The following is a 14,014-nucleotide window of genomic DNA, read 5'->3' on the forward strand; positions in this document are numbered from 1 at the left end:
CAACACTGTACCCAAATGAAATGTTTATCATTTTTTTTCCACAAATAGAGCTTTCTTTTGGTGGTATTTAGTTACAGCTGGGAGTTTTATTTTTTGCTAAACAAACAAAAAAAGATGCAAAAAAAAAATCATGTTTAATAGTTTGTTATAAAATTTTGCAAACGGGTAATTTTTCTCCTTCATTGAAATGCGCTGATGAGGCGGCGCTGGTGGGCACTGATAGGCTGCACTGTTGGGCATTAATAGGCACAGTTAAGTTTGCACTAATAGGCACAGATAAGGTGGCACCGATGGGCACAGATAAGGCAGTAATGATGGGCACAGATAAGGCGGCACTGATGGGCAAAGATGGGCACAGATAAGATGGCACAGATGGGCGGCACGGATGGGGGGCACGGATGGGTGGCACGGATGAGTGGCACGGATGGGTGGCATGGATGGGCACTGATGGCTACCACTGATAGATGGGACTGATGGGCACTGATAGGTGGCGCTTATAGGTGGCACTGATAGGTGGCACTGTGGGCACTGATAGGTGGCACTGTGGGCACTAATGGGTAGCACTGTGGGCACCGATGTGTGGTACTGATGGGGGGCACTTTTTTATTCTATAGGTGGCACTGTCAGGGGGCAGGTGGGCACTGATACGCTGGCCGTGATCAGGACTGATGTCCCGATCATGGCCGCCGGTGATCGGCTTTTTTTTTCTCTCCTCGCGCTGTCAGCGCGAGGAGGAAAAATAGCCGATTACCGGCTCTGTTTTGTCACATGATCAGCTGTCATTGGCTGACAGCTGATCACGTGGTAAGGGGTCGGGATCGACCCCTTGCTCGGATCCATGATCAGGCGGGTCTCATAGACTCGCCGATCACAGAGCGCGCTTGCGCGCCCCTCAAGGGGCGCGCAGGCCACTCGTGCACGGGACGACGTCAATAGACGTAGTCCCGGCAAAGCAGGTCCGCGCTGTAGCCGTCATTCGGCTATAGTGCGGATCTCTAGAGGTTAAAGTTAAAAAAAGGAATGCCGGGAATGCTAACTGCACATTGGCTGTGCTCTCAGCCAAACTATCAAACCATCCAATGGCTGGTGTCATAACGAATCACATGTGCAGCACCATAGCAGTTGAAGATTAAACAGAGGCAGCTTCCTTGGCTGAAAACGATAGGGGAGTTTACTTCCACTTTAACTTTAGTAAATCAACCCCTGAAAGTGAGGAATCAGCAGTTCTCCCAACTCCATCATCCCTATACCAGATCTTAGTTAGATTCAGGAAAGCTTGTTGGGTACCTCCATGTCCTGGATACAAAGGAGGATCTAATGAGGATGAGTTCCAGGTGGGACTGTCGTTTAATATTCTGAACTACAAAAGTGAATGTTTTTTCTTTGTTGGCCTATTTACTTTAATATACTCTTTAGGCCCAATATCTTGAAACTTTTACAATAAAATTATCTATAAATGTATTTATGCAGATAGGATAGAATGTTATTTGAGGTAAACATGATAGTGCTAACAGCTGACTATTTTATTTTTTATAGCTGTTGATGTGTACAGTTTGCAAAATTTTATTTCTAATGCTATGAATGTCCATATATGTACTGAACATGCAAATAACAAATGAAAGTACTCACTGTAAGGTTTTTCACAACCCCTTCAGAATCAACTGTAAAAAATAAAAATTAAAAAAGAAGAAGCATTATGTTTAACAAAAGTCATAGTTACTGCAAGTAAGCTTTGCCTATATACAGACCATTTTTCAAAAATAAGCAAGCCAACAAAAAATGTGTAAAGGCATATTTTAACATTTCAGATTTTAAGTACCGTATATACTCGAGTATAGGCCGACCCGAGTATAAGCCGAGGCCCCCAATTTACCCCCAAAAAACTGGGAAACCTATTGACTCGTGTATAAGCCGAGGGTGAGATATGCCTGTCCATCCCTGTGTGTGTGTCCATCCATCCATCCATCCCTGTGTGTGTGTGTGTCCATCCATCCATTCATCCCTGTGTGTGTGTGTGTGTCCATCCATCCATCCATCCCTGTGTGTGTGTCCGTCCATCCATCCATCCATCCATCCCTGTGTGTGTGTCCATCCATGTGTGTGTGTGTGTGTGTGTGTGTGTGTGTGTGTGTGTGTGTGTGTGTGTGTGTGTGTGTGTGAGGCCTTGTGTGTCCAGCCTACCTGTGTCCCCAGCCTCCGTCCGGTCCCGAGCCTCCGTCCGGTCCCGTCCCGTCCCGAGCCGAGCCTCCGTCCGGTCCGGTCCCGTCCCGTCCCGAGACTCCGTCCGGTCCCGTCCCGTCCCGAGCCGAGCCGAGCCGAGCCTCCGTCCGGTCCCGTCCCAGGATCACCGCTCTTCGTCGGCGCCCATTTTCCTGTTCAAATGCCGCGCCTCCCTGTCTGTGATAGGCGGAACACAATTTCCCAGCAGTCTGTGTTCCGCCTATCACGGCCATCCTTTCATCCTCGTCCGTAGTACGAGGATGAGCGGATGTCCGTGATAGGCGGAACACAGGCTGCTGGGAAATTCAGTGTTCCGCCTATCACAGGCGAAGGCGGAGCCGGAGGCGCGGCTTTTGAATTAGAATAGAATGGCCGCTGTCTGTCTGCTCGACACGCTGATCGAGCGGGCAGACAGCGATGACTCGAGTATAAGCCGAGGGGGGCACTTTCAGCCTCAAAAAAGAGGCTGAAAATCTCGGCTTATACTCGAGTATATACGGTACATTAGTGTTGAGTTGATTTATTACAGGTACTTATATAGTGCTGTCAATTTACGTAGCGCTTTACATATATATTGTATATTCACATCAGTCCCCACTCTCAAGGAGCTTACAATGTAAGGTCCCTAACTCACATTCATACATACACATATTAGGACCAATTTAGACAGGAAGGAGCCAATTAACTTATCAGCATGTCTTTGGAGTGTGAGAGATAATGGCAGTGCCCAGAGGAAACCCACACAGGCACAGGAAGAACATGCAAACTCTGTGCAGGTAGTGCTGTGGTTGGTATTCAAACCAACGGTCCACAGCCAGGCGGAAGTGCTAACCACTTGATTTATTTGCTATTTTTCCTTAGCAGCTCCAATCTTGTGGTCAATTCTTACACTGATGGCAGTAACATTGTAACAACTTGGCAATCTCAAACAGTCCCTTAGGATATGGGAAAGGCCTTTTGCAACAATGTAGTTTAAAGGTAAATAGCGAGTAGAGTCTTAGGAAAATCTAGGTTTGTGGACCATGTGACCACCATTCCCTACAATTTGGCAAATGGCCTGGGCCACCAATCACAAAGGGCGGGGGTATCAGGTAGGCCAAAAACTCTATGTATGGTCAGACCCCTATGTATAGGCCATGAAACAGAAAACTCTTGCATTGATTTCCTTTGATGTTGGTATTTTTTGGCGCAAGAAGTTTGATCTTCTGTTCAAAGAATCTCAGCACAGGAAAGGTCAGTATGCAGACAAAGGGAATCAGTTTACATAAGGAAGCATTATCTTTTAGGTTTAGGAGAAGATAAATGTAAGGGCTATGTAAAGGCTTACAGAGAGTGCTTTGGGTATCGCCACAACCTAACCAGTGCAGGTCTCCAGGTGCTGAAAGCTAATGCATAAGGGATAGCATTCTCTATGTTGCTACCTTTTTTTAAAAGGTAGACGGAAAGGGCAGTCTATGAATGTTACTTAGCTATGATATTATTCACACGAGAGACTGAAATTAGTTCTACTTAATTGTTTTTAAACACAATCAGCAAGAAAAATAATTTAACATATTGCTTTTTGTAGCCTAGTAACACAGCTAATACATAAGCAGCTATCCCCGACAGTTACTATCTACTGGACAAAGTTCAGCATTTACTATACTGGTAAGGTAATTGTATTTTGTTTTTACAGGTTCACTATACCTAAGCTGCAATTATAGGCTTAACCTGCTAATCAGAAATCAGGTCTTGCTGCGTAATGTCAATAAATCAGAATGGTACTCATCACTGCTTACACGCAACATATGTCAGTGTATGAGCAGCACTTGAAATGTCAAAACCTGAGCCCTTTAGTGACCTCTAGAATTGATTTTTTATTTATTTTTTATCAAATTTTATTTATAAATGTTTTGCTATAGGTACAAAGACACAACAAGTTAAATTGAGACTTACAGAAAGATACAGTCTAATACAGCTCCAGGTCATGAAGAATACAGTGAGAGGTTACATAAAATCATAGCCTGCCTGATAGTATTACCCAGTTCACTGTCAAGGTAGCAATTTAAAGAATCAGGACCACGGGGGAAATTAACTCACATTTCATTATTTTTAACAGTGGATATAAGCGATGTAGCCAGCCAACATGACCCGATACAGTCACGTTTTCCGTGTGCCATTCAGCAAGAGATAAGTGTGTTGCTCAAACAGTATGCACCTGTTAATTTAACCATTTCATCATAGTAGGAGGTGACGCAAAGACCCATTTAATAGCTAGGAAAATTTGTGCAACAAATAGTGACCTCGTGTTTGCCAGGAATTCAAATTCATCCAGGGAAGAAGAAGCTCCCCAAAATACTGGTAATAGGGTCAACATTCAAGAAGATACTCTTCACATTGTTAATAGTGATTATAATATTAAACCAGTATTTTAGGTTTAGGGCATCGCCGTAAGAGGTGAGTTAGGTTACCCTTGGGTTGATTACATTTATAGCAGCAGGGATCAGGGCGTAGGCCAATAATTTAAAGAAAGTCTGGAGTTTGATATGCCCTGTGTATAATAAATAATTGTGTTAACCTGTGAGAGGGGGAGCATGAAACAAGAGGGACTGTTTGTATTATTTTCTCCCATGTCTCGTCAGGTGTTGGGACAACATCTCGTTCCTGGATAATACCGTATATATGGAAACAGATGTTTTTAAGACCTTAAAGTGGCGTTCCAGCCAAAAGTGGAAGCTTCGCTTATTTGCCTCTACCCCCCCTCCAGTGACACATTTGGCACCTTTTGGGGGGGAGTGCGTACCTGTTTGACAGGTACCCATCTCAACTTTTGTGAGATCTCACACCGGCGAGATCACTCAGAGGTTCGCCCCCCCCTCCTCTTTCACTGCCGCCTTCTGCATGCGTAGTAGGGAACAGGCTGTGAGGCTGCAAGGCTTCACTGTTGGTTTCCCTTACTGGCAATGGCAGCAGCAGCACCTGAGAGCCAATGGAAACATCGGCTGGGGTGCCGACATCGCTGGATTCTAGGACAAGTAAGCTTCCTAATTTTAAAAGTCAGCAGTTACAGTATGTGTATTTAATTATTTGCTAGGAGGGGGCCAGAACTCCGCTTTAATGTGAAGCTTTGTATCTGTGAAATTGTTTGAGGCGGAAAAGTTAATTAAGCCCTCTATTTGAATATGCCTCTCTTATTGTCTTCGTTTTTTGTTTTGTTTTTCTTGTTTTGTTTAGTTTTAAGGGCGTACAATAGAGTTTTAGGAAAAATAATGATGATATTTGTATCTATATAAGAATGGGAAGGAAATATATATAGGCATGTATAAAAAATACCTATGACTAGACTTTATACATGGGTATGTTTAAGGAAGAGGAAATTTGGATACTGAAGGATTTTTATATTCTCCCCTTTTATCTTTTTTATGTCTGTTTTTTTTTTTGTTTTTGTACTTTTTTCTTTGTCAATGAAAACTGAATAAAAATAAATTGAGAAAAAAAAAAAAAAAAAAAATTCTGTTTGCAGTTGGTGGAAAAACTTAATCTCTGTACACATGGGCCAAATATCAGGCGGTATCAGCCGATTCAATAAAAACCGTCCGACAGTTGACCCGTGTGTATGGCAGCCAGTCCGATAGAAGCCAGCTGAAAGTCCGGATTCTTAGGGATGGTAGGGATATGGATGGTAGTGACACAGCCCCAAATGATCCACAATGGCTCAAAAATTATATGGTCCAGAAATATTTAGACAGAATAAAGGTGGATAAAGCACCTGGACCAGATGGCATTCACCCACAGATCCTAAAAGAATTGAGCTCTGTAATTTCAGAGCCATTGTATCTAATTTTTAGGGACTCATTAATGATGGATTGGCTCAGGGCGAACGTGGTGCCTATATTTAAAAAGGGATCAAAGTCTTTACCAAGTAACTATAGACCTGTTAGTTTAACTTCGATAGTTGGGAAGATACTGGAGGGATTAATAAAAGAACACATAGACGAGTTCTTGCAGGATAAAAATATTTTGAGCAACAGACAGCATGGATTCATGAAAGACAGAAGTTGTCAGACAAACCTGATTTCTCTTTATGAGGAGGTAAGTAAAACCATGGACAGAGGGGTGGCGGTGGACGTGGTATACTTGGATTTTGCAAAAGCTTTCGACACAGTTCCGCACACACGGCTCATGTGTAAGGTAAAGTCTACAGGCCTGGAAATATCAGTTTGTAAATGGATAGAAAACTGGTTAAAAGACAGAATTCAGAGAGTAGTGGTTAATGATTCTTACTCTGAATGGTCTAAGGTTATCAGTGGTGTACCCCGAGGTTCAGTGCTGGGACCCTTACTTTTTAATATCTTCATAAATTATATTGGGTCTGGGATCAAAAGTAACATTTCTATCTTTACAGATGACACCAAGATATGCAGTGGAATAACGCCCTTACAGGATGTCTCCAATTTACAAACCAACCTCAATGCTCTGTCTAATTGAGGGACTATGTGGCAGATGAGGTTTAATGTTGAGAAATGTAAAGTTATGCACTTGGGGGCTAAGAATATGCATGCATCATACATGCTAGGGGGAGTACAACTGGGGGAATCCGTGGTGGAGAAGGATCTGTGGGTTTTGATAGATCATAAGCTCAATAATAACATGTAATGCCAAGCTGCTGTTTCCAAAGCAAGCAAAGTCTTTTCTTGTATTAAGAGAGGTATGGACTCCAGAGAGAGAGATATCATTTTGCCCCTGTTCAAATCATTAGTAAGACCTCATCTGAAATATGCAGTTCAGTTTTGGGCACCAGTTCCCAAAAAAGATATTGGGGAACTGGAAAAAGTGCATAGAAGGGCAACCAACCTGATAAGAGGCATGAAAAGAGATTTCATCTTCAAATACAGAAAGGTTTCTTCACAGTAAGAGCTGTGAAAATGTGGAATAGACTCCCGCCAGAGGTGGTTATGGCCTGCTCAGTAGATTGCTTTAAGAAAGGCCTGGATACTTTCCTAAATTTACATAATATAACTGGGTACTAACATTTATAGGTAAAGTTGATCCAGGGAAAATCCGATTGCCTCTTGGGGGATCGGGAAGGAATTTTTTTCCCCTGCTGTAGCAAATTGGAGCATGCTCTGCTGGGGTGTTTTGCCTTCCTCTGGATCAACTGTGGCTATAAAATTGGGTATATTGGATTGTACGATATTTTTTATTTTATTTATTTATTGTTTTTAAGGTTGAACTGGATGGACGTGTGTCTTTTTTCAACCTGACTAACTATGTAACTATGTACCAGGCTTTAAGGGCTGGATGTGCATATAGGTGAGGGATCAAAAGCATACCCGCTTTTTCCCAACACGCAAACTCAGAGAGAGATTAATTTGACAAGAAAGGAGTAAACCAAATACTGTATAAGTAAACATCTAAAGAAGGTGTTTTGCCCTTTGCCAGATACACCCTATCAACTGTATAGTTGGTAAATGTGAATACATTTTATTGCAAACAGGGGTGTCTAAGGTATAATAAGGGTTTTCCCCATCAAGCAACCATCTAAATGTGTTAAATGAGGTGGAGGGGTGGGCACAGAGATCCCAACTGGCTAAATGCTGCAATTGTGTGGCAATGAAAAATAACACTGGTTTGGGACTGCTAGGGCTCCTGAGTCCCTGGGGTGTTGAAGTACCTGTAGTTTAATTCTAGGTGTCCTCCTTTTCTTAATGTGGTCACAAAAAATGCCATTTATGGTTTTAAAGTACTCAAGGGGTATCCAACATGGGGAGTTATGAAGAAAGTAAAGTAATTGGGGCATCCCGATCACTTTGATCATATTAGTGTGGCCAACCACTGATAAAGGTAGTTTACACCAGGTTGTGCATTGTGATTTAAAATTGGGCATTACAGAGAGTAGATTATAGGGAACAAAGTCAGTGATCATGGGCAAAATTATGACAACTAAATATGTGATCTGCGAGACCACCTAATATGAGAGAGAGTATCAGCTAGCGGGGCCGGTAGGGGCATAAGTATGGCTATGTCACAGTTGATTTTCAAGTGTTTGTTGAAGTATAAATGCTAAAGGATCTACCACCACTGCCAAAAGCAGTGGTGAGAGCAGACACCCCTGTTGTGTTCCACAAATAATGTAAAATCAAGTGACAGTAAGCCATGAGCATGAATGGAGGCTAGGGGTCGAGCATATAATATGCAAAGCCAAGTACAGAAATTATCACCAAACCCAAATTTGCAGGAGTTGCCCAGATATTTTCCCATTTTAAACTGTCAAATGCTTTGGCAGCATAGAGAGACAGGAGGACTCTATTACCATTAACATCTACAGTCACTTGTGTGTTCAAAAAGACACATCTGATATTAGTTACTGTGGAGAGAGAGTTTAGGCATGAAACCTGTTGGATCTGGATGGATAAGCTTAGCTATGACCTTGTTCAACCTGAGGACAAGGACTTTAGCTAATATTGTGACATCAGCAGGGAGCAGAGATATTGGATGTTAAGAATCTGGAAGGGTAGGGTCCTTATCTTTCTTAGGAAGTACCACTGTGCTAGCCTTGTACATTGATTCTGGCAAAAGTCCAAAGTCAAATGCCTCTTTGAGGGCTTTGGGATGAGTGCAGGGAGAATGGTTTCTCCATATTCTTTGTACATTTTAATCAAGAGACTATCTTCTCCTGGAGCTTTATAGGTAGGGAAGCTTGCTACTACTATTTCCAACTCCTGGAGCATAGAAGTGATTATTTTTTAAACACATTCTGGCACCAAACAGAGTGCAACATTGGTCTGCAATAGGTGAAGGTACAGACTTCTGTTATGAGCTGAATGGTGTTTGGCTTCATAAAAGATATAAAAGATCATGCATATGTACTGTATAATGATGTTATAAAAATAAATATCTATTACTGGATTTGGCCCCTGGATTTGTGAAACTCAGATATAAAATAATCCTTCAAACAGTTCCATAGTCCCCCACATAATCCAAATGTTCAGCTCATACTTCATAACTCTAGACCAGGGAACTCCAAACTCCGGCCCTCCAGCTATTGCAGGACTACAGGTCCCATGAGGCATTATAAAACTCTGACATTCACAGACATGACTAGGCATGGTGGGAATTGTAGTCCTGCACAACTGGAGGCCAATAGTTTGGAGACTCCTGCTCTAGATTGTATGGAATCATAAAAGGTATTGTAGACCTTTTTATCAATCAACAGGTAGTAACAACAGGTAACCTAAGCAGTAAGGCTTTAACCAAAACCCCCCACAAGGAGGTTTGGTGATGCTATTTAGTGGCAACCCCAATGATCACCCCATGGCAAATGCTGCTATGCATAGGGTTAAATATCAAAATGGCAGATAAAGACAGAGGTCCGAGAGGATGATGTTCAAGCGCTGTAAGTGTACTCACTGATTAGAGTAGGACTCCACAATACAAAGGTGACTTTAGACACCGTTCAGCTTCCATGTACAGTATACTTGGAAATGCATACATTACAGTAAAACTATAGGCATTTTGTTTTAATTTTGGAGAGTGTAAGAGAGGGTTATAACCCCTGCCCATTTTTGTTTTGCCATCTGTGTGCCATTGTGGAGATTTCACTTCACTTCCTGTCCCAATGTCAAACAGGAAGTGAGGGGAAATCCCTGCAAATTAAGGGAATTCCTTGGGGACCCCCAGGTCTCCAGAACTCGTTACCCCATTGGAAGATTTCCGCTCTCTTATTTACTTTTTCTGGGGACAACCCAAAATGTGGGATTTTCTTTTACTTTCACTTTCAACGATAATGGTAAACAGGACAAATAGAGAGGATGAATCTCCCTGATACGGACACAGGCAGCAACAAAAAATCCTCTCCACTATCCAAAACTAAAATAAAAGTTGTGCCTTTAGTTATGATTTAAGACTAAAAAGAATAGAGGGTCCTCATTTCTAAAATGTAGGGCACAGTTCTTTGTTATGTTGGTGTGCCTTTAACAAATTGGTTGCCCCTCCAAATGGGCACCACTCAGTAGTTAAAATATGTATCAATGGCTCTCACTTTCTGTAACTGAAGTGAAATTAAAAAATGATAGATTAAAAAAAAAACACACACACAAGTCAAATTACTGTGGATTGGCATTCCGGAAGCATTCTAATTAAGGCAGCGGTCAAGTTAAGTCCTAATCATACCACAGGAACATGTTAGAACACGAGGAAGAAAACAAATAGCAGAGTTCTGTAGACCAAGAAGAGTAAGGTCTACGCTATCAGCAGTAATACAGAATCACCACAGAAGACCAGAAGAAACCTTTTTGTTTGGACACTGTCATGGAACACTGCTTTCACATGAGTGGCCAGGGGGCTGTAAAACCAGGCAGTTGATTCGTTGTTGTTTTTTTTTCTTCCCCCAGACCACCCAAAAGCGCATGCTTTTCATCGCAGTGCACCGCACCATAACCATGGACACTTGTCTCAAAGTTGCGCTGTGGTCTTGCAATGCATTACTGTAATTCAACAATAAAAAAATAAAAAATAAAAAAAATTACCAACAGGCAGCAGTACAGCAGTATCCTCTTGAATACTTTCAAACCTCCTTGTCCAACGCAGATCACTTTTCCAGGAGGGGGTGGGTTGTAAACACTACTGCTAGTGTAGTGTGCAAGGAGCCTAAGCAAGTTCATATGAGCTGTCTTGTGTGCTTGTGCTACAGTATATATTTAAACCACTAGGGGAGGCAGTGAGGTCCAGTCATATACTTTAATCTTTTCCAATGTTTGCACTAGCAAGAATTGATAAAGTGATTATTTTTTTTTTTTTTTGCGAAACTGAAGAATGCTAAAACTGGTGCAACTCTGCATAGAAACCAATCAGCGTCCAGGTTTTATTGCCAAAGCTTAATTGAACTAGCTGAAGTTGGAAGCTGATTGGCTACCATGCGCAGCTGCATCAGATTCTGAGTGCTCCAGTTTTAGTAAATCCCCCCCTATGTGTCCCTGTTTGGGATATTCACACTATTTGTTCTGGAGACCATTGTGACTAGGGCAGAAAGTTATGGGAAATCCCAAATTTTACAGCTGTCAGCAGAACATGAGGTGGGAGGAAAGCTTCCATTAGGGACACCTTGAATTTTCATCTCATTTTGAGAACATTTCATTACTTCTTCTTTAAAGGTTAGAAGGTACAGGAAAATATCGAATGCCCTGTACACATGGCCGGACTTTCCGACAACAAAATCCATCAGATTTTTTCCGATGGATTTTGGCCCAAACTTGTCTAGCATAGACATGGTCGCACAAAGTTGTCGGAAAATCCGATTGTTCTGAACGCGGTGACGTAAAACACGTAAAACGGGACTATAAACAAGCCAGTAGCCAATAGCTTTCGTCTCGTAATTTATTCTGAGCATGCGTGGCACTTTGTCCATCGGAATTGTCTACACACGATCGGAATTTAAACGATCGGATTTTGTTGTTGGAAAATTTTAGATCCAGCTCTCAAACTTTGCGTGTCGGAAATTCTGATGGAAAAAGTTGATGGAGCCCACTCATGATCGGATTTTTCGACAACACGATCCGATCGCACATTTTCCATCAGAAAGTTCGAGCGTGTGTACAGGGCATTAGAGTGTCTTTGTCCCTCCTGAGATTTCCTTGCACTTCTTGTCATGGAAATCCATCCAATGGTACACACACAGCAGACAACCTATTCTTTTTTGCCCTTGCCAAAACTGAAAAAAGTTAAAGCTGAAGTTCAACATATTCTAATTTATGCATTTTAGGCAAACACTATGAAATGCTGGAGCCTCTCTTTGCCAACAAAATGTTTTTAGATTAAAGTACGGAAATACATTATATTTAAATAAGTTGTTTAAAAGAAGATGCTTTCAAAACTGCTGAAAATCTTGTCTGCCTGGTGTACTTCACTAGACACATGTGACAACTAATCTGAGGCTGTATCAACAATATACTCCCAAGCCTGAAGCAGGATCAGTAGTCTATAATCCTTTACTAATATCTTGCTGTTGACAACCATCATTCACTAGTCCCTCCCTAGCCATGTCACATCACTGTATGAGCAGTATCGTCATCTATTTGTTCAACTGATTATGGTTAGTTACCAATTTTACTGCAAAATATTTCATATACATTTTTTTTTTAAAGTCAACTTCCAAAATGGGGGTTTTATGTTTGTTTTGGTGGCCATATACACTTCTATTTTATTATCTGATCGATGTGTGATTAGATTAAAATGTTGAAACTGCAAACAATGGAATAGCTTCATTTCTGATTAATTTACATCAGATTTGAATAAAACTGAATAGATTGGCCAGGATGAAAATTGATCATTTATGGATGTGTGTTTGGCCACCATCCTTCTAAAAAAAAGTCCCAAGGAAGAGAATGAAATTCAATCTCTCCAAAAATCAGATATTAGGAATATGTTGGTAATATGTTCTTATTTGCCTACAGTTATAACCAAGTATAATATACAGTATAAATTTTTTTTTTTTTCATTTATTCACAACCCTTCCTTTCGAGTTTTCACCCTCTACTTTTTGTGTATTGTATTGTAGAACCTTATTACTACCTTGTTACTAAACCCAATAATATAAATCCGCCCCCCTACAGCTTATAAATCTTTTTACATTAAAATACTGCCACTATATACCTTTTTGGATGATCTGTATACCACGGTTACATGATAAACTACACAGTTTATCCAGTGCTGAGAGTTCAGGAAGGAGGAGATTTCCACTTCAGCCTGTATACATGCCCACATGTGTGATGTCAATATCATGTGACCTGGCTATCTCTGAGAACAAGTAACTGTTCTCTCCAGCATAAAAGGCACAACAGAGCATGTGCAGGTAGGCTACTCTGCTTGTGTTAGCTGGCCTTCCCCAGATAGACAGTGCAGGATGGGAAGGATCTATGCAGACATGATACAACAACCTTTTTACACAATGCAGAGGATTAATCCCTTAAGTTCCACAGTGACTATAACAAGCATGCTATGCTGCATATATATAGACTGATTTTACTGTTATGGGTTTAGTAACACTTTCATTAAAATATACCTCTTTAGCACCTCATGTATACCGTATATACTCGAGTATAAGCCGAGATTTTCAGCCCCTTTTTTTAGGCTGAAAGTGCCCCCCTCAGCTTATACTCGAGTCACCGTCGTCTGCCTACCTGATCAGCGTGTCGTGCAGACAGACGGCGGCCATTCCACTGTTCAAAAGCCACGCCTCCCTGTCTGTGATAGGCGGAACACTCAATTCCCAGCAGTCAGTGTTCCGCCTATCACGGACATCCTCTCATCCTCGTCCGTAGTATGAGGATGAGCGGATGTCCGTGATAGGCGGAACACTGACTGCTGGGAAATTGAGTGTTCCGCCTATCACAGACAGGGAGGCGCGGCTTTTGAACAGTGGAATGGCCGCCGTCTGTCACAGACGAGGAGGAGAGGTGCGGCTTTTGAATCCTGTAATGGCCGCCGTATGTTTTTATGACATGCTGATCGGTGCAAAATGGCACACGGAGCTGCAGATGGGCACAGAGCTGCAGAAGGACACAGAGGCTGCAGATTGGCACACGGAGGCATGCACAGGACACAGGTAGGCTGCAATGGACACAGGGAGGTACACAGGGAGGTATGCAGCTGCAGATGGGCATTGTTGACCCTCTTTTCCACTCTTTTAAGCTGTAACAATAGCTGCTGCATGTCTCATCTTCGGCTTTTACACGAGTCAATAAGTTTTCCCAGTTTTTTTGTGGTAAATTAGGGGCCTCGGCTTATATTCGAGTCGACCTATACTCGAGTATATACG

The 14,014-nt window shown here is 41.9% G+C and overlaps 1 protein-coding gene across 3 annotated transcripts in view; it reads right to left on the reverse strand.

The window, feature by feature from the left end:
* ENPP3 (ectonucleotide pyrophosphatase/phosphodiesterase 3) overlaps positions 1-14,014 on the reverse strand; it is a 210,104-nt gene that overhangs the window by 65,454 nt on the left and 130,636 nt on the right. For all 3 annotated transcript variants that reach the window (XM_077486862.1, XM_077486861.1, XM_077486863.1), the window contains one exon: positions 1,630-1,661. In XM_077486862.1, the coding sequence (XP_077342988.1) occupies positions 1,630-1,661 (32 nt within the window). The remainder of the gene's footprint in view (positions 1-1,629; positions 1,662-14,014) is intronic.

The sequence above is a fragment of the Lithobates pipiens genome, unplaced genomic scaffold (genome assembly GCF_037356315.1).
Source record: "Lithobates pipiens isolate NorthernLeopardFrog02 unplaced genomic scaffold, aLitPip1_a1.2 Scaffold_18, whole genome shotgun sequence".
Classification (NCBI taxonomy): Eukaryota; Metazoa; Chordata; class Amphibia; order Anura; family Ranidae; genus Lithobates; species Lithobates pipiens.